This window comes from Amblyomma mixtum, chromosome 6 (assembly GCF_055824585.1).
Source record: "Amblyomma mixtum isolate Tamu chromosome 6, ASM5582458v1, whole genome shotgun sequence".
Lineage (NCBI taxonomy): Eukaryota > Metazoa > Arthropoda > Arachnida > Ixodida > Ixodidae > Amblyomma > Amblyomma mixtum.
In genome coordinates, this window is record NC_143017.1 from 73,053,131 (window position 1) to 73,071,933 (window position 18,803).

Sequence of the window (18,803 nt, forward strand, 5' to 3'; positions counted from 1 at the left end):
TGGGGTAAGATAGGGGATAAATATGTTTTCCTCGCTTAACCGCGGCTCATCAGTATCAACCACTTTGTTCAGGGATTTGGGAGGTGAAGGTATTTTCTCCACATCGCCTGAGTATAGGATAAAATGAAAATTATTTTAGAAGAAAGGAAAGGTACAATAACTGTCTCATTTCTCAGTGGACACCCAAGCCATGCTTTGAGGAAAGGGACGAAGGAGAGAGTGATAGGAGGAGAAAGAGGTGTTGTAGCAGAGTTCGAGAATAATTTTGACTGCCTGGGGATCTTTATTAAGTACTGACATTGCACAGCACTTGGTTGCCTTTTGTGTTTTCCCTCATTCAAAATGCAACTACAGCAGCCTGCAGCTACAGCAGCCGGGATCGAACCTGCACCCTCAGGCTCAGCATTCAAGTGCCCTAACCACTTAACCACATTATACCGCCACCACGGTGGCTCAGCGGTTATGGTGCTCGGCTGCTGACCCGAAAGACGCGGGTTCGATCCCGGCCGCGGCGGTTGAATTTCTTTGGAGGAGAAATTCGAGGCCCGTGTACTGTGTGATGTCAGTGCACGTTAAAGAACCCCAGGTGGTCGAAATTTCCGGAACCCTCCACTACGGCGTCTCTCATAGCCTTAGTCGCTTTGGGACGTTAAACCCCATAAACCAAACCAAACCAAACTTAACCACATTAGCAATCATTGTGAGCATGGGAAACTTGAAAACTTGGCTCGCATGTCATGTTGTTTTTGTTCAGTTCTGTGTGGACTTGGCTTTGAAACCTGTTAATTTCTTGTGGGCAGTTTACAGAGCTTATAAGGTGAACATGCCATCTCGGAGCAGCAGATAAAACATCATAGCTTGTCATTATTAACTTCTGAACAGCTGGAATGGTTTGCTGCTTATTTTTGCCTTCCATTTATCAGTTGGAAGATTATTTAGATGCATTCTTGCTAATGCCTATGTTTCACTGATATTGTTGCACCATCTTGTCACTGCGCCATAACCACCACTGTGGAGGCCGTAACTTGTACCACTATGTTTGCTGCCTACAGGCGATGTGACAGTCAATCAACCTCCAATTTTTGGCCAAGTGAGGCCGCCGTGTTTGGATACACGAGCCCTATGGGAAGCTTTACAACGGGCTTGTGAGTCCAGCTCGCCCTTTTACTTCAGTTGGCCTGTGTCACACGTTCATGACATTGGCAGGTGTCTCTGTCTGGAGCCTCTCCGAAATGGGGAAAGAGTGAGAGCGATCAGTGTTTTTCAACTGTGCTCTCCCCTGTTCTTGTTTGCTTCTAGGGCCTGACAGTGCTTATAGACACAATAGAGGAGTGCTGGGACCATGACGCGGAAGCTCGGCTGTCAGCCTGCTGCGTCGAAGAGAGGATCTCTTGTCTCTACAAGACCGTTCCGCCCACTCCCACTGGTGCGTTACTCTTGCTGTACCCCTTCCGAATACACTTAAATCTCGTTATATTGAAGTCGAAAGGGCGCCGAAATTCTTTCGTTATAGCCATTAGTTCGTTATAGCCACTGATTAATAATTACGCGGTTAATTATTGTATACGAGGTTGCACTTACTACAGGTAAGCCATAGTCGAGGTACGAGTTCCCATCGCGGCCGAGTGGCTGCATCCGCGGCAAGTGCTAATGCTTGCCGATATCGCATACAGTGAGAAACTAGAGTCAAAGGCATTTAGAAGTGACTTTACTGCCGTTATTCATGTTGAACCTTTCATGTCGACAGTGCAAAAAAATCGGTGATGCTTCGCTGCTGCGTCTTTCTCAACTGAAGCACGGCCTTCTCGGCAGCAGCAGCTATGTCGAGCCCATCTTCGCCGTTTTCGTGGCCGCCGAAGAAGCGGCGCAGCAGGTCCACTGCGTCCAGCGCCTGAGACGATGTCGGTACATCGTCAGCCTCGTGCAAAGTGATGTCATCCTCCGCGACACCTTCATCGTTGGTTACGTCAAGCTTCCGGGCAGCAGGCACAAAGTCGTCGTCAGCCAGCTGCTCCGTTGCCACAACATCGGCATCCACGCCCACGTAGTCGCAGAAGGCTTCACCTTCACGGCCTCAAAGGCAGCGCCTCTTCCACGGCCTCAAAGGCAGGAGGCTGCAGTTTCTTGCGGCTTCCTTTCACACCACGTGCGACAGCGACAGCGTCTTTCTTGCTGATGATCGTAGAAAAAGCGTGCTCGGCGCGATGCTGAACTCCTTGGCCACTTGTGTTTTCTTTGTGCCCGATGCAACAGCCCTAATTATAGCTGCCTTCTGCTCCAGGTCGATAACCTTTCGTTTTCGCTTCAAGCTGCTGCCGCCGCTATTCATTTTTATGTCGTGAAACTGGCGACACGTCGAAAATAAGCACACTGACGGACTGACCATGCCGGTAAAGCTAGGCCTACAACCCCTACACGCACAGCGCTGGTACGGAACGAAGCTTGCGACAACGCGCGGCACAGAACAACACAACGGACTGCGAGGCTTGGCTTGGCTAGACTTGACTTGGAACACTTCCAGATAGTAAGGGCGAAACCGACCGCTTGTGGCTGCTTGGCTAGCCTGGCTTGGCTTGGAGCATTGCCGGATGGTGAGGGGCTGGCGCGGGAGATTCGAACTGCCGCATCGGAGGTCTGTAACGCGTCGTGCAATTTCCCAAATCTATACAGTCCAACCTCGTTATAACGAAGTCGCATTTTGTGCGGAAATTCGTTCGTTATATCCAATATTCGTTATAAAAGTATGCACTCAAATTCCCGCAGAAAAGGTCGCTAATAAGCCCAAGTAAAGAGTACTTTAAGATGGACAGCACAGGGTTGAAAAAATGCACTATTTTTGAATTTAACGCGTGGTATAAGCATATGAAACCTCGCCTTACATTTTGTACTGGAAAGCAAGAGCGAACTCACAAATCGGGATGCATGGCCAGGTGCAAAAACTGATTTTTTTAAAAAACGACGTAATCTCCGTTTGGCGGCACTTCACACTATTTGACAGGTTATATTTCTCGACGAAATCAACACAGAGCAGCGCTTTCCCGATGTCAGCTGATTTGGCCACAGGTAGGTTCTCGAGGTACCCCCTCAACTTCCTGGCCATGTCATCGGCCTCGGCGCTGCTGAGAGCTCGCACTTCGCCATCTTCACATGCATCGCTGTTTCTAGCATCATCTGCAGAAACCACCTGATCAGCAATTTCTTGGTCGGTCAGTTCGGGCGCCACAGCCAAGTTGTCATCTGCACAGATGAATTCCTCGAATGTAACGTTCGTAACCGCCAGCTGACGCCATGTCGTCTCGCCGAAATTGTCCGCTTGCCTCCCAGTTGCATGCGGAAGCTTTCTGCCTACTTCTCGCAGTTCTCGGCGCCAACGGCTGCTTCTTCGCCAGACAAGACGTGGCAAACAATCCGATAGCGGTCATTAAATCGCTGCAGCCAGCCACTGCTTGCATGAAAAGTCATTGTGGCCTCTGACGGAAGTGAGACTTCTCGCCTTCATTTGAAGGACGGCACCAGACACAGGCAGGGTTCGCGCTATAATGTCCTTGAACCATGCAAACAAGGCATCTTCAACATCCTGTCTTGCTGTCATTCTTCACAGCGCCTGCAGAGTGGGCGTTTGCAATCTTTGCCTTGCGCTCAAGATAACCATCTTATCTAGATAGATAAGAGTGCTAGGCGCAACACCGAAGTCCGTGGCAATGACTTTTCCTTGCGCCCGCTGTCAACTGCCCTGAATATCTTTATCTATCTTTATATTCGTTTCAAGCGCGTTAAGACGCGTTCCGCGACGGCAAAAAAAAAAAAAAAAAAGTGACGGCGTCTACAGATTGAACTGCAGAGATAGCGCGCGCGGGTCGGAAATTGCGACGGCGGGGGTGGCCGGGGCGGAGCGGCGTCGGTTCGATCACGTGCCAGTCACGTGCTAGGCAGCCGTTGATGCTAGATTCATTCGCTCTCCCTAGATGGCGTCGCGTGCGGAAGCGCGGGTGATTCAAACACATTTTAGGTGCGCGCGCTTCAAAAGATCAAAATTTAGCGTGTTTTGAGATTTTTCCTACTTGTTTGCGCATTTTGAGCTCCGTGAATACAAAAACTGCTTCGTTATAACCGATACAGTGTCAAATTTTGAATTTTTCGTTTCGTTATACAGATAGAACTCCCTTAGAAATAAAGCATGTCCAACCAAACTTTTCTTTCACTTCGTTATATCCGATAATTCGTTGTATCCGTGTTTGTTATAACGAGGTTCGACTTATGTTGTGTGCAAACTGGCCGGTTGGTTGGCATTTTGGAATAACAACTGTTCGTTATATTTGTTGATCGGTGAAATTTTTTTCGTTAAAACGAAATTTTAAACACATGGGCTTCTATGGGGCTTTTCAAGGGGGATTGCGATTTTTTCGTTATATCCATTATTTCGTTATAAACCGTTTCGCTATAACGAGATTTGTGTGTACCTCCTTCTTTTTCTCTCTTGTCTCTCTCTTTTCTCGGTTTATTTTCCCCGCTCTTTTCTCGATGATGGTGGGTGGCTGCAGTACTGCATTGCATGCTGTGTGCAGTGTCGCCATGGCAAAAACCCCAGTCAGTGGTGTGTAAGTAGAACCGAGTGTTTTGGAGTGTAGTTTTGCTTATGTGCCTTGTGACAGGGAAAGGAGTGTAACGTTTTGATTTTTGACATGTGTTATGAGACGAGGAAAGAAGGAAGCTTCCGCAGCGTTTCATCAGTTCAGAAGGATCATTTCTTTCCCTCTTTGCATAGTACAGTACACATTCTTTGCACCTCAGACACACCACATCCTGAACAGACAGATCGTGCACTAAGTTATGAGGTTCAAGTGTCTGCTGTGTGATTTGTGCAGTCCTGTGATGTCTGCTTCGCGTTTGTCTCCCCTACTTCTTTCAGTGACACATATATTTGTGATTGTCGTTGAACATATCTTCAGGAAATACAGGGCTGAGCGTGCTGCCTTGCACTTTTTGAGTGAGGGCTGTAAAGGGTTTTAGAGACACAGTTCATCAAAATTGCTGTGGAGTACGAAAAGTACCGTAAAAACCGGAATATAGGTCGGACCGGAATATAGGTCGACCCCCCAACTAACCAATTCTAAAAATGAAAAACATTTTTTTCAATGGCGGAAGTACCGAAAAACACCCTTACCTGGAAAGAAACGCAAGTGTCTGCGCATAGGCGACTTAAGTGTAGAGAGAGGAACTCGAGTGAGACACAGCTGGAACCATCGTGCCTGCATGCTCTGCCGAAGCGCGATTGGTGGCCCCGAGAGGGACCGTTGAAAAAAAAAAGCTCCAAAGGAGCTTTGAGAGAAGAGGAGGAGGAGAGGCGACAACACAGAGAAGGGCACAAAGTGAGCAAGCTACTCCGAGTCGTCAGAGTCGGCCGAACTTGAGTCGGATGACGATTGCTTATCGCTGCCCACGTCCCACAGAGCGTCATCCTCTGTGCCGTCTAGCGCGTTGCTAATGCTGCACTTCCTGAATGACTTGCGCACCATCTCTGCGGGCAGAGATTTCCACGCTGACGACACCCAGCCACAAACAATCGCAAGCGGTGGACGTCGCAGGCGGCCGGTGGGGGTGGTGGGGTTGTCGCCCAGCATCCATTCATTGTAGAGTTCGCGCACTCTATCTTTGAACGGCTTGTTTAGCACAACGTCTAGTGGCTGCAGCACAGATGTCAGTCCACCAGGGAAGACGACAAGGTCCGTCTTGCCATCGCCCAGGGCCCGCTTCACGTTGGCTGTAAGGTGACCTCGAAACGCGTCCAGAACGAGCATGTTTGCTCCCTCAAAGAGAGCACCAGGTCGCCGCTTCCACACGAGCCGGATCCACTCCAGCATTAATGATTCCGTCATGAAACCCTTTTCACTAACTCGGACGATGACGTCGCGTGGGAACTCCTCTTTCGGTAGTGTCTTCCGTTTAAAAATGATGAAAGGGGGCAGCTTGTACCCATCGGCTGTGCACGCGAGCATCACTGTGAATCGCGAGTGCTCGTTGCCAGTCGTTAGAAGCTTCACTTGCTTAGCTCCTTTTTCTGAAACTGTACGACTTGAGGGCATGTCGAACCAAACTGGCGTTTCGTCGGCGTTTCCGATTTGACCCATCATGTAGTCGCGTCGGTGCCGGAGTGAATCGCGAGTGCTCGTTGCCAGTCGTTAGAAGCTTCACTTGCTTAGCTCCTTTTTCTGAAACTGTACGACTTGAGGGCATGTCGAACCAAACTGGCGTTTCGTCGGCGTTTCCGATTTGACCCATCATGTAGTCGCGTCGGTGCCGGAGTGCAATCACATATCTCTGAAATTCGACCAGCTTATCTTCAAACTCTTCGGGCAGTTTCTGGCACACAGAAGTACGGCGCCGTAGTGCGAAGCCCTTCCTCCTCATGAATCGCCGCACCCAGGATGGCGAGCCCTTAAACTGCGCCCTCGAGAATCCAGACGCACGCGCGATCTCTATTGCTTTCACGCGGATGTGTTCAGCAGTCACAGGCAGCGATCTCGCACGCAGCTCCCGGACAAACTCCGCAACCTTTTCTTCCAGTTCTGGGTACGCTGCGGTCCGCCCACGAAATGATGTTTTTTTTTGGTTGCTGCAAGTTGTAATGCGCATCTTCTGCCTCCGCCAGTATCGAACGCTCTTTTCCGATACTCCAAATTCGCGCTGTGCCGCCAGGTTGCCGTGAGCTTCCGCGTACTCTATCGCCTTTTTCTTGAAGGCTACGGTGAACTGCCGTCGGCTTCCGTTCATTTTGAAAAAAAGGTGGAAAGCAGCGTTTAGGGTAACCAAAATAACTTTGTCAACGGAAACGCAAAATAGCTGTGCCACGAAACACAGCACTGCTGCCGATGGCGATGGCGATGAAGGCTGTTGACTTCAGCAGCCCATTGTTGCAAGACTTCCATAGTTTTTCTGCCAATGACCGGTATATAAGACGGGGGTCGACTTTTCGGCATGGTTTTTTGAAAAAAAATTCGACCTATATTCCGGTTTTTACGGTAACTTCTTGTGGAAATACCTGCAAGAAGAATCCCTTTAGCGCGATTTGTAACAGTGATTGCCTAGACAGTTGAAAATGGCACCATAGCAGTGCAGAGGCTTTTCCCCCCTCCTGACGTGATCCCTGCAGTGCTAGAATATTCTACCTTTATTTCTACTGTGCTAGTTTGGCACGTTTTCAGGAACATTCCAGCAGAGCTTTTGCTCAGCTGTGTTGAATTTTTATGTCATTAGGCAGATTTCTCAAGTTCTGTGGTAGAAATTAGTTTGTGTCCATGAATTCAGTTGATTCAGTTGCCCCTGTTTACAGTATTACTAATTGACAGATGCTTGGATGGTCCGATGTCCGACGCTATGAACTTCATGAGCAGAATGGGCTTTTAGCATGTTTTTTTTCTATTTGATGCTTTTCCCTTTTTGCCACGTCCCATTGCCTGAAAATTGCACTAGTTAATTTCGCTCTAACTGCATTTATGCTTCGATTTACTTGGCGTTATGGATCGTTATGGATGGATCGTTATGGATCGTTATGGATCGTTATGGATCGTTATGGCGTTATGGATCGCTAATGATTTTTTACAGTTTTACATCTGTTGCATTATACATGTTTTGTTTTACTTGGGACAGCGCATTGGGTCAGCCAATGATGCACGTTCGCCGATGTGATCCGCTGACGCACTCTCGTATGGTGCTGCCTTCCTTCGCTCCATGCATCTCGCTTGGGGGGTGTCGCTGCACCCGCTTCTCTGTTGATGCAGATTTGCCCTCTCGCCTCTTGTCGGGGAACAGCTTTCTCTCACAGCTTATGCTCGGCTCGCTGGAGGCTTTACTGGGTAGCCACGCAGACACGCATTCCGTCATTTTTGCCTAATGGCATTCGTACTGCTTATGCAATGAAAATTTGCTGTGCTGTCCTTCCAGGCAGCCTGGTATGATAAGTCAGTGCCATTTACTAGTAGGTCTAATTGTAGCCGGGCTGGATTTTTATGTGTTGGGCGAGTGTTCATTGCAAGTTGGGTCAAGGGTAGCTGTACAAATGAAAATGGCCAATAGAGTGCCGTTTTTCTCTGGTTCTTTTTCGGCCGCCTGTACTCAGTTATGTGCATCAGGTGCAGTGCTGTGAAAGGTATGAAAGCAGTCCGCATGAAAAATTAAAAGTGGGTGCGTTACTCCACACTTGCTGTGTGGTCGAGTGGTCTAAGGCACGAGAAAGCGACAGTGTGTCATCAGCAGTAAGAGCGCATTTAATAGGGCTCATCACAAATATATCGCGTAATAAGCCCGCTGGCAAAGCATTTATTAATTTTTGCTTACCACAAGGAACGCACTACTTTTTGATCGTATATGTATGTAGCACATACAAGAGTGCTAGCTCTGACAGCTTTGCACCTGATGTATGGTATGGTATAGTTGTACCACTTTGGGACAAGATGTTTCTCGCTTCTGTCTTTGATGGCTGTGGGAGCAGAGTACTGATTGCTGTACTAATTGGGAACCCTGTGCAGATATTTTTGACGACTCTCCCTATTCCAGGGTGTGCGCTTGTCCCACCGCTCTTTTTTTCTCTCTCGCTCCACCTCTGTCCCTGCGCATCAGCCGCAAATGCCTCTTGTCGCGTGGTTTCAGATGTCCTGTCACTGCTGCCCTCGGGGGACCACAAGGGCGTGGACGATTTCTATGTGCCGGTGGTGAACATCAAAAGTGCCCTTGAGACGGCTGTGCTCTTACCCCCGAAGGAGTCGAGCATCTGAGGCCCCCCTCTATTTGCCAAGCCCTTACTTCTACTGCTGCTGTTGCTGCTGCTGCTGCGATCAGAGGGAGCTTTGACCTCTGCTGCCTCAGGAGGCTTCACCAACCAACCGGCTGGCTTGCCAACAGACAGTGCTCAGATTGACTGTGACCAGCCGCGTACTGAGAAAGAGACCGTTTCCACAGACAGCCTCCACCACACGACTAGCTGTTTTCGCTGGTCTCTGGGATGAGCAATGCCTTTTTGTGTGTTTGTGTGTGTCTGAGTGTGTGCACGTGTGAGCCTGTGTGTGTGTGGGTGCATGTGTTTTTGTGTGCGTGCGTGCGCGTGTGCATGTGTGTGGGCAGTTGTAAAAAAAAAAATTCCACGGGTGTCTTAACATCTAGTCATGCAGGCAGTGGGAGCAAGCTGCACCTACAGGTAAACAAGCTAAAAGAGGCAGAAAAAAAAAGGAAACTGGTTGTCCTTTTGATATCTCCGAAAGGCATTTGAAAAGCTTAGCATTTGTAGGGCCTCCTCCTGCGTCTCAACAGCGGTCCTAAAGGAGTACAGAGACCAACTTTTGAGGTCCTGTCTTCTGGAATTAACGGCGCCCAGGACCTTGAACGACAGAGCTGGAGAAAATGTGCTCCTGTGTGCTTTAAGTAATTTACACACTGTGTTTCTCCTAGAGTTTCGGTTGCGGTTTCTGCGGGTTGAAAGGTCAGGTTAAGGAATGCCATAAGCCATGTCCACTCGCAGATCAGTGACACATTCGCTGCTCCGTCATCTGGTGAAAATTGCAGAAGCCGCACAAGTTGCACATGCTCTCAACAGGTGACAGAGCAGTGAAAGCGTCACTATTCTGTGTGTACATGTAACCTATGTACTGACCTTTGACGTCACCGACTGTGGAAATCTGAACAAAGACTCTGGGAGAAGAACAGTGCTGTAGTGAATTGTTTAAAGCTCACTTGTGCATATTTTTCTTTGTTTTGCCATTTCTAAGGTACTGTGCACTCTCGGCAAAAAAAAAGAAGAGCCAGAAACAGCAGTTGCTTGTGTATGCATACCTGAATGAACAAATTGAAGCAGCTCAGATAGTCGACGTTAATTTGGAGCCCTCCCCTACGGTATCTCCCGTAGTCCACATGCAGCTGCAAGATGGTAAACCCCACTTCCACTAATTTTCTCATGCACAACCCCAAAAGCATCAAGCTTGTAATTGGAAGCGAATTAATGAAAGGGCTTCTTTATCGGGGCTGTACTAAACTTCGGACACCGATCATAAAAGGGGTAAGGGTTGCCTCTATAAGTGCTAAGCATCATAAAAAAATTAAAAGAAAGCAGACCTATACGGACAGTGTTCTGAGGCCACCGTCTCCTCATTGGCTGTTCAGAGCAGGAAGGCTGCTCGACTGGGAGGACACCCCCCACCCTCACTCCCCCCCCATGGCTGGCTGGGCAAGCAGAGGAGGAAACTCCTCCATTCTCTCATTTTGTTTTCGTCGGTACTAAAATGGAGAGATATAATTATGATGATGATGATGATGTATACGTCTTGTGTATCGCGAATTTTTGTGGAAGCAGATGTATTTAATTCCCTCATTGGGGACCAGCGCCGAACATCCCGTTTTCCTGCCTCTTTGTGGGAGGATGCAGGAACTTTGCTCTAGGTGCATGGCTCCTTCTATTTACACAGTGCAGATGACATTTTTTTGTTTTGTTTTTCAGTTTCTTTAAAACATACTGTACAAAGTACCTCCTTAAGCCACTGGCTTTTCTATAGAGAAGCTGCAAACAGGGTCTTATTGCAAAAAATGTTTTGGATATAACAAAAAAAAAAGAGAGAGTGAAAGGCCTGGGCAGTAGTTTTACTGCTGTAAAATGCTTTTTGTTTTTATTGAGGAGAGGAATTTGTGCAAGCATTGGGTTCAAGTACTCACAAGCTCAGCCCGGTAATGTTCAGTCCACAAATTAAGATGTCTGAACTAGTCTTTTTGTCTAGATTGTGCTGAGGCTGTTTTTTTTTTACTTTTTCTCGTAATTTTGTTTCTGAGAAGCAGTGCATCTGTAAAATTGTGCAAACTTGCACTTGTCATACAAAAATGTTGCGGGGAGGGGGGTCTACCATGCATTTGCTTTTTTTAAACTATAGCACAAAGGGACCGCCAAAATGTGAGCATAGCTCAGCAGCTGCAGTTATTGCAGGAATGGCATGCTTGCTATGCCAAATGCAGCTTGCAGCTATGAAACAGTTCGCTCTTAGTTTTTAATTTAATTGGGGGTATGTCTTACAGCAGTGATGCATAGTCAACTCGTAATTCGTTCTCTTAATTGTGGGTATGTGAGTGCACTGATTCTCCAAAAGAAGAGATATACTATGTGCGCTAAAAAAAAAAAAAATACAGCTTCCAGTGAGATCTTTTCTAAAAGGCAGAGAAAAGCTTGTACCAATGGCGTTTTCAGTTTGATTACTCGCTCGGCATCTTAATGGCCAACTCTCGTGGTTAGGTGGTGCTGTCTCTAAGCTCAAATCTTGTAGCTCTTGCCCTTGGCAGCAGTTGTTGGGAAGCGATGACAGCGCAGTGTGGTGTCTTGACACACCTGTCGAAAATTGCTAGGCACGTGGTTGTCCGAGCAGGACATCACCAGTTTGGAGAGGTCAGCAAAAGTAGCGCCCAGACATTTGCAATACCGTGGAAATAGGTGAAAACTCTCTTGCACTCATTCAAACATACCTCGGCTTATTTTTCGCACTGCAAAGCACACTTGTCGAGCTGCCGGCAAAGGCTGCTGAACTCTTGAGGCCTGTGCAGGAATACGACTTGTCGGTGTGTTTCCGGTGTGTAAATACAAAAAAAAAACAAACCTGGAAGCGGCCCTCAGCAAGGTATTTACTCAACGTTCAATGTTTGATGGACCGAGTGACTGCACGAAAATTATAATGAATGACGTCTACTACGAGTTTACTGCTATGATTCACTGAAGGCTTGCCCGTACCTGCTAAAATATATACAACGGTGAACGTAATACTAGGTTGGCATAGACGCTGAACTAACGTGCAGGCTTTGCTATGTTTGTGAATGGTGCTTTGTCAAGTAATTCTTTTAATGAGCATTGATTTTGTGTGATCTTGGCCAAGCTATGCTGGCAAGCAGCATATCAAGCTGGTTTGCAGCAGCTCCTCTGAGCGCAGTTTCAACCAGGAAGCTCAATGAACTGTGCTTTAAAGGATAGAATTGAAAAGGTGCGCGATGCTTGTAGCCAAACACTCGTTTTTTTGCGTAGAAAACTAACCACATATTGTGAAGGGTCAGTGTTTTGAGACGCAGCAGCGGCCAGCAGAGACAGCGAGCAAAAGAATCTTGAGTGTGTGCATATGTGTGACTGGTGTGTACGTGTTCATGGCATTGATGCCTCCTTTCAAAAAGTACAAGTGTTGCCCCTCCTCATATGTTGTACCCTCATTTGAAATCAGTCATGTGTTTTGTCATAAATACATTACATGGCATAAACTTTTAATCATGACAACTTTGTTTAGACAAGGGCAGAGTATGCTTTTTATTATAGTTTTTGACAGCTTTGTTGATAGACCATGATGATGATGACGATCCCATTGGAAACCTAGATTGTGCAGTTTTTTATGTTTGCTTGTTTGTGTTGGACACGTTTTGATGCGTGCCTTGATTATGCTTGTTTTGTCAGTTCTCTGTGCTAATGGCATCTTTTTGCAATATTGTACGTGTATTTAATTTTGTTTTCTTTCTAAAGACTGCAGTGCCAACTTGATTTCAGCATGGCAGGTATTTCATAAAGGAGGCGAGACTACCAGCTGTATGGGAGTCCACAGTTGCTTTGCTTTTCTCCCATTTGCAGGGACACTTTAAAAAAAAAAATGAATTTAGGTTCTCTTGGTTTATTCCCTTCATTGTTTTTACACGAGTCAGCCGGGAAAACCTGCGTTTACGGGTAGCGATGGAGTTTATCGCAGTTTGGATTCCGTCTCTCTTCTCTGTGTTTTTGTCTTGCTTTCTCTCGCTCAGAGTTTTTAAATGTCCTAGTGTCATCTCAATGCTGCTTCTAAAGATGGCATTTGTCACCCTTGTAACGAATAATCATGATGTGGCAAGAGACAGATTGGATATGCTTATCCTATTGAGGGAGTTTAGGTTAATGACTGAAGACAGCGTATAGCTTTGGCTGGTTGTCTTTTGGGCAGCTGGCGAAGGCAATGTGCTGGCATTGTATCGACGTAGGAATTACTTGCTCACTCCAGCGCATGAGGGGAAAAAAAAAAAAAACTTTTTGTAATGCTGTAAAATGCACAAGTCCTGCAGTTTGCTTGTTTGTAACCCCCGAGTTCCTTGGACAGTAAGAGGCAGCTTTCGCAAAATGCGCCTGATATACCCGTTTGCTGTGTGGGGAAATAACAGCAAGATGCTTTTTTTAGTGGCACAAATGAGAGCACAAACACAAAATGTGCCGTCTGTAGGGCCTGCTTTCTGGGACGGACATGTTCAGGAATTAATTTTTCAGGTACAAAGTCTAAAATGATTACCACAGGTGAAAAAAAAAAAAAATCATACTTGCCCATCACTGCCAACATTCCTGTTTGTACAAACTACCTGTGCTTTTGGTTTTATTGTGAAGTCATCGTGTGTGCTACTTAAAAAGGCAAAAGGTGGAAGTTAAAACAACAGCAAGGAAAACAAGCGTACATACAAGCCCAGTTGCATGAGACACCCACGTGAAGTAAATGATCACTAAGGGGACTGCAGAGAAGTTGGCCGGATCATTTTGGCATATACCTCCTGCTTTTGAAATAAGCTATTTGTTCTGGTTGTTTTCTCACTTCAGCAAAGTTTGACGCACAGCGATTTGGTCTCGCATTCAGGACTGCAAGGGTAGAGGAGAGTAGTAGTTTTTTTTAATCACCACACTTGCATGACCATGTAGGTCTAGATTCATTTTGTGGCTGGGACATTTGGACACCACCGATGGAGTATCAATCTGCTGACGGTGCAAACTATCGGAAGTGGTCACAAAAGCTGTATGGTCTGCACAAATTTGTCACAACAGAGCATCTCCTGACCCAATCCTTGTGTGCTACCAATTCTTGAGCACACTGGCGAGTGGCACCTGGCGAGCTTCGCAACCATTGCACATGCCAACCATATTTTGGCTGCTTTTTGTTTTATTTCAAATCGTGAATGAGCAGGTAAATGTCTTTGTCATGTTCCTGAAAATTTGAGGTTTATTTGATGAGCGGCTTGTAAAGCCCACTGTGGTGACATAAAGACTGCTTTCATTAACGCACAAAGAGTAGCTGTGAAAGCCCAATTCTAGCAGACGTTTGGTGACCTTTTCACTGTATGACACGCACACAGGTACATGCAAACGTGCCTTTGAACAATTTTAAAGTGCGTATGGGGGGCTAGGTGGTTCTCCACTTAGTGACAGGTATGAGGGCTTTTAAGAAAGGTAAGGAGAAAGCAAAGCGACATTTCATTTGTGCACTTGATGTGCTGTGGTGCTCGTGAACGCAAGCTTAATTGCCTCGGCTAGGGTACCGGCACTAGGCACAGACTGCAGCGTGGATCATGCCTTGCTGCAGTTGAGAGAACCTTGAGCTAACTGACAGATTTCTATGCTCTGCAGCCTCCTTTGACGCTTGACTTTAATGCAGGATTCATGATGATGATTGTATTTACATGGTCTTGGGCTGTTGCATTCCAGAAACTGCGTTAAGAACTCTCTATGCTAGTACAATAGCTATGTTGGCAGACTTCTCAGCCAGTGATGCAGTGTCCTGCAGTTTGCTGACATGCTCATGCAACTGGGCTCGAATGTGCTATACATTCTTCCTTTCTCTCTTGTAGTCATTCCCTCCTCAATACTGCTGGACACAACCTCATTTTTCAAAACTTTTTCCTGTGGAGTTGGAACTTTGTCTCTGAACTTTTCTCCGAGCCTAGCATCCTGGCGAAGACAACTTCTGCTGTTTCTGAATGTGCCAAATGGAACTTTGTTTCCCCCCACCCCCCTTTTTGTTGACCATGGCATCGTCTCTCGAAGCCCGACGGGTATCCTCATTGGGCGTGCTGTAAATGTGGTGGTCGCGCGATGGGATGTTAGAAACCACAGTTCCTATTTTGATGGTTTTTCTGTTCTCCCTCACATGGCCCCATAGCCCCCTACCCCTCACCTTCTTTTGCGTGTTTGGCCGTCATATTTGTTTGTGCTGTGTAGACAACCAGTAGTGTCATCTTGTGACTGGAGGCAGCATGATTCTGGTGGTTGGACTCCTGCAGCTCTTCACTTGTCAGGAAAAAAAAAAAAAAAAAATGCTGGTGTGTGTCTTTACATGTTTCCAAGCACTGTGACATAAGCTAGTGCTTGTGGTCACTACTTAACAAGTCTGATTGCATGGTCTGAATGAATGGCAGAATGCGTTGTGTATTTTGTGGATATCTTTGTGGCGAGACATTGCGTCAAGCATTGTTGCAAGAGGCTTCTGACAAATGGGAAAACGTGCTCACCGAGTTTTCCTGTACGCAGCGTAGGGAAAGTGTCGAGCGTAGAGGAGTTGGGAGATGTGGAGACGGAGCTATTCCAGACTGTTTTAGAAGTGGGCACAAGTCTGCCCCTGGGCGGAGAATACAGGAACTGTAAAAGCAGGAGTTTACATTGCATGAGATTTCCCATTCCTTCTTGGTTCCCCCCCCCCCCCCCCCCTATCTTAGTGTACATACGATAGACTGAATGGAGACCGTCTTTGGACTACAAATTAGTCGTCTCTGCGTGCAAAGAAAAAAAAAATTAAGGCATTGAATGTGTCAGCCTGTTTCTTCCATATTGTGGCAGCTCAAGTACAAATTATTTCCTGGCTGTAGATATGCATGCCGATGCTCTCTCTCTCTGTGTGCTCTTTGAAGGCAAGTTTTGCATAAATTGTCATGAGACAGCTTTGGAAGAAACAGCTTACAAGTTTTGGCATTTTTGAGTGAAATCAGTCTCGTGGCGAAACCTGTGCTCTGTTGCAATAGGGAGCTCTAACTAGTGGTGGTGTTCATTTTGCTTGCTTGTACAGGAATATATGGTGGATAAAAGGGATAATCCAGGCAATGTCATGTTCTTTCTCCACCGTGTACCCAGTTTGTGGTGTCCCAAGGTGCATGTTGCTACACAGGAGGCAAGGAGAAGGCTTTTATTTTTCACCGCTCTTCTTTCTGGGATTATTGCAAAGGCATTTCAAGCGAGCGAAATCGAAAAGGCAAATACATGTAGATGAAAACAAGGTTCTGATAAGTGCCTTTTGTGTTTCGTTGACAGTTGTGCTTCAGTTTGGCTGCATATTCTTGTGCAAAAAGAGAAAGAAAAAAAATATCGAGCTCTAGGGTGGCAGGCGAAGACCCTAAATGCTTTCGCGCACACAGGAGAGTGGATAGCTAGACTGAGAAAAAAATATTTCATGGAAAGATTAGTTTGCACTGCTCTTAACACTCACGAACTGCATTGTAATCAGCGCTTTAGAGGTGCAAAATTTTATTTTTAATACCATAGATTTTTGTAAGTCTTGTGATTGAAACCTGTAGTGGTGCATTATCCTAGGTAAGAGTATGTAGGTTTCGCCCTGTGTTGGTAGTAGCATGCTTTACTCATATTTTTTTCCCACTTGTCCCAGCTCGTCGCATGGCTTTCTTGAGGCTTTTTTGCACTGAAGAGTCAAGTGAGGCACGCAGCGAGACAAGGAAGCATGTGTGTTTTCGATTTCCAGACATCCAAAGTAACTGCACGAGAATTCAATTCTTCAGTAACTTCAGTACAGCCCTGCCCCCATCCTCTTCCTGCTAGCTGCATTAAGAACTGCCTCAAAAGAGATCAAAACAGCCTAGCCTTATGAATTTCCACAGGCATGGGAACAACATGCTGTTTTGATGAACTTTGGTGGATGCTATGATGAGTTTTAAATTTTTCTGGTACCTAGTTTGTTGGGGACTGTGCATGGCAGCTACTTTCTATGCATTGTACAGTTGGGCCAGAATGAAACGCGAACAGTGTCCGCGAACAAAAAAAATACTACCTGTGTACTTTGAGCTGCAGTATACTACTGGCATGTTTCATGTTTCTGGGGAAAAGGTCTACTGATGTACACTTTAATAAACTAGTTTTAAAGAATACCTCATCGCATAGTCGAAAAGTATGGCACATGTGTGTTCATGTTTCATTCTGGCCGTCGGAGGAGTAGTGTAAATCATTCCTCTGTAGCAGCTAAAGTACATATTAAATTTACTTATGAACATTAATTTAAATGTGCAGTACTTTGGTGTCTGGTAATCTCCCCTACGACTGTGCTCTGTTGTATAACAGAAGCTTCATCGTGTGCAAGTTGAAGAGAGTTTGACTTATACCCTAGAGCAGGCTGCTTTGGGATGCATATAATCCAGCGTATTGTGACTTATTTACCGAATAGAGTTGTCTTGACTTGTCGGAGAACAGTGCCGGTTTCGGCTCTGCTTGTAGTTTCGTCAAGCGTGTGCATGAGAAATGTCGCAGTGTTTTTGCCTGGGTCCTCGAAGTCTGCTGGGAGCAAGTGTTTTCATAACTTTTTAGTCTGCCCAAGCAAGACTTATGCCCATGGCCTTTTTCACACTTGAACCTTGGTTTGCCTGGTGGTGTAGTGATCTATAGGTGAGGCGCAATGCCACACGTGCCGCCGGTCAAGAAAACTGCTGTGGTTTGCCATTGTTGTCAATCGTGCAGAGCGTCTCTCTCATCCCGCCTACCAGGATGTCTTCTCAAGTGCGTGGTCTTGAGAAGGGAAATAATTCAGGTGCCGCTTTGAGCATACCACTTTGCAGTGTACAGATTTCACTCATTTTACATGTGCTCATTCATCACATTGCCCTGTTGTACATTGCTTCCTATATGTTTCTCCTCTCCTGCCTCTATATTTTTTTTGTTGTTGCTACATACTGTGTTTACTCTGTTCAAAGACCAAAATAATCTGCATGCTTTGTCTATTTGCCCGAGCAGATTTACAATAAAAAAAATTATCTAAGTAAGTCTGCATTTTGTCCTTACTCTATGTAGATCCTTCAGCAGGCTCAGACACCATGTGGTTTTCTTTTTTTGTCACCCGATGTGAAATGTCGGGTGGCAGTCTACATGGTGCATTTTTCATGATGCTTACACAATTGCTAGATCCCTTCAAGCTCCTCTATGCACAAGATGCGCATGTGAGTTACCTAATTCCTCAGCATTTAAACAAGCCTTTTAAAGAATGGCTGTGTTCAGGTGGGGAATACCTGGCCGAATGTCTGAACGCAAGTTTCAAATGTGAGGCTTCTTTTGACTGCTTCTTTGTTGTAGCCATGCATAAATTAACTGCAATACATGAGGTTTCATGGTTTGCTGTATACAAGCTAGGCAGAGGGATTTGCAACTGTAATCAACATTTCCCAATTTCAGCTACTATAAATTCATAAATGGAGTGGCCAGATCAAAGTTGGCAAACACACAAATTGCATATATGTAAGCATGCCTGTAAGCATTCAAACGAAATTTCCTGGCACACACATTTCATACTTATTTGCAAAGGGAAGTGGCTGGTCGTACAATATTTTTGATTACGAAGAGACAGGAGCACTGAGTAGCAGATTTCCAAATGAGCTTCACGCATTTTTCGCTGTTCAAAACTGCAGTTCAAAATGTTTCTCTACAAGGTCTGTCTGCAAACAGCGTTGATCAAATGTATATGGGAATCCCTCAAGGTGGGGTAGAATTGTAAAAGGGAGTAACTGCTCATTGGCATTCACCCAAGCACAGGCATCTAAAAAGGAAAGCTATACAGCTCCTACAAAAACTTCGTAGTTAAAGAAAAATTCGTTCCGGTCCGAGGTTCGAACCCAGGACCATCGCTTCGCCGGACGAGTCGCTCTACCAAATGAGCTGACTGGGATGGCTAACCTATGTGAGGGCAAGAGCAAATTGATCAATAACTCTTAAGTGGGAAAAGTGTTGATAGTGACGAAAAATGTCTTGTCGCCAT

General features: G+C 46.1%; 1 protein-coding gene across 2 annotated transcripts in view; it reads left to right on the plus strand.

The window, feature by feature from the left end:
• Nucleotides 1–17,817, plus strand: part of put (activin A receptor type 2 punt) — a 46,537-nt gene extending 28,720 nt beyond the window's left edge. For both annotated transcript variants that reach the window (XM_089548115.1, XM_089548114.1), the window contains exons 9-10: nucleotides 1,300–1,426; nucleotides 8,647–17,817. In XM_089548115.1, the coding sequence (XP_089404241.1) occupies nucleotides 1,300–1,426; nucleotides 8,647–8,771 (252 nt within the window). In that variant the 3' untranslated portion in view covers nucleotides 8,772–17,817. The remainder of the gene's footprint in view (nucleotides 1–1,299; nucleotides 1,427–8,646) is intronic.
• The last annotated feature ends 986 nt before the right edge of the window (nucleotides 17,818–18,803 follow it).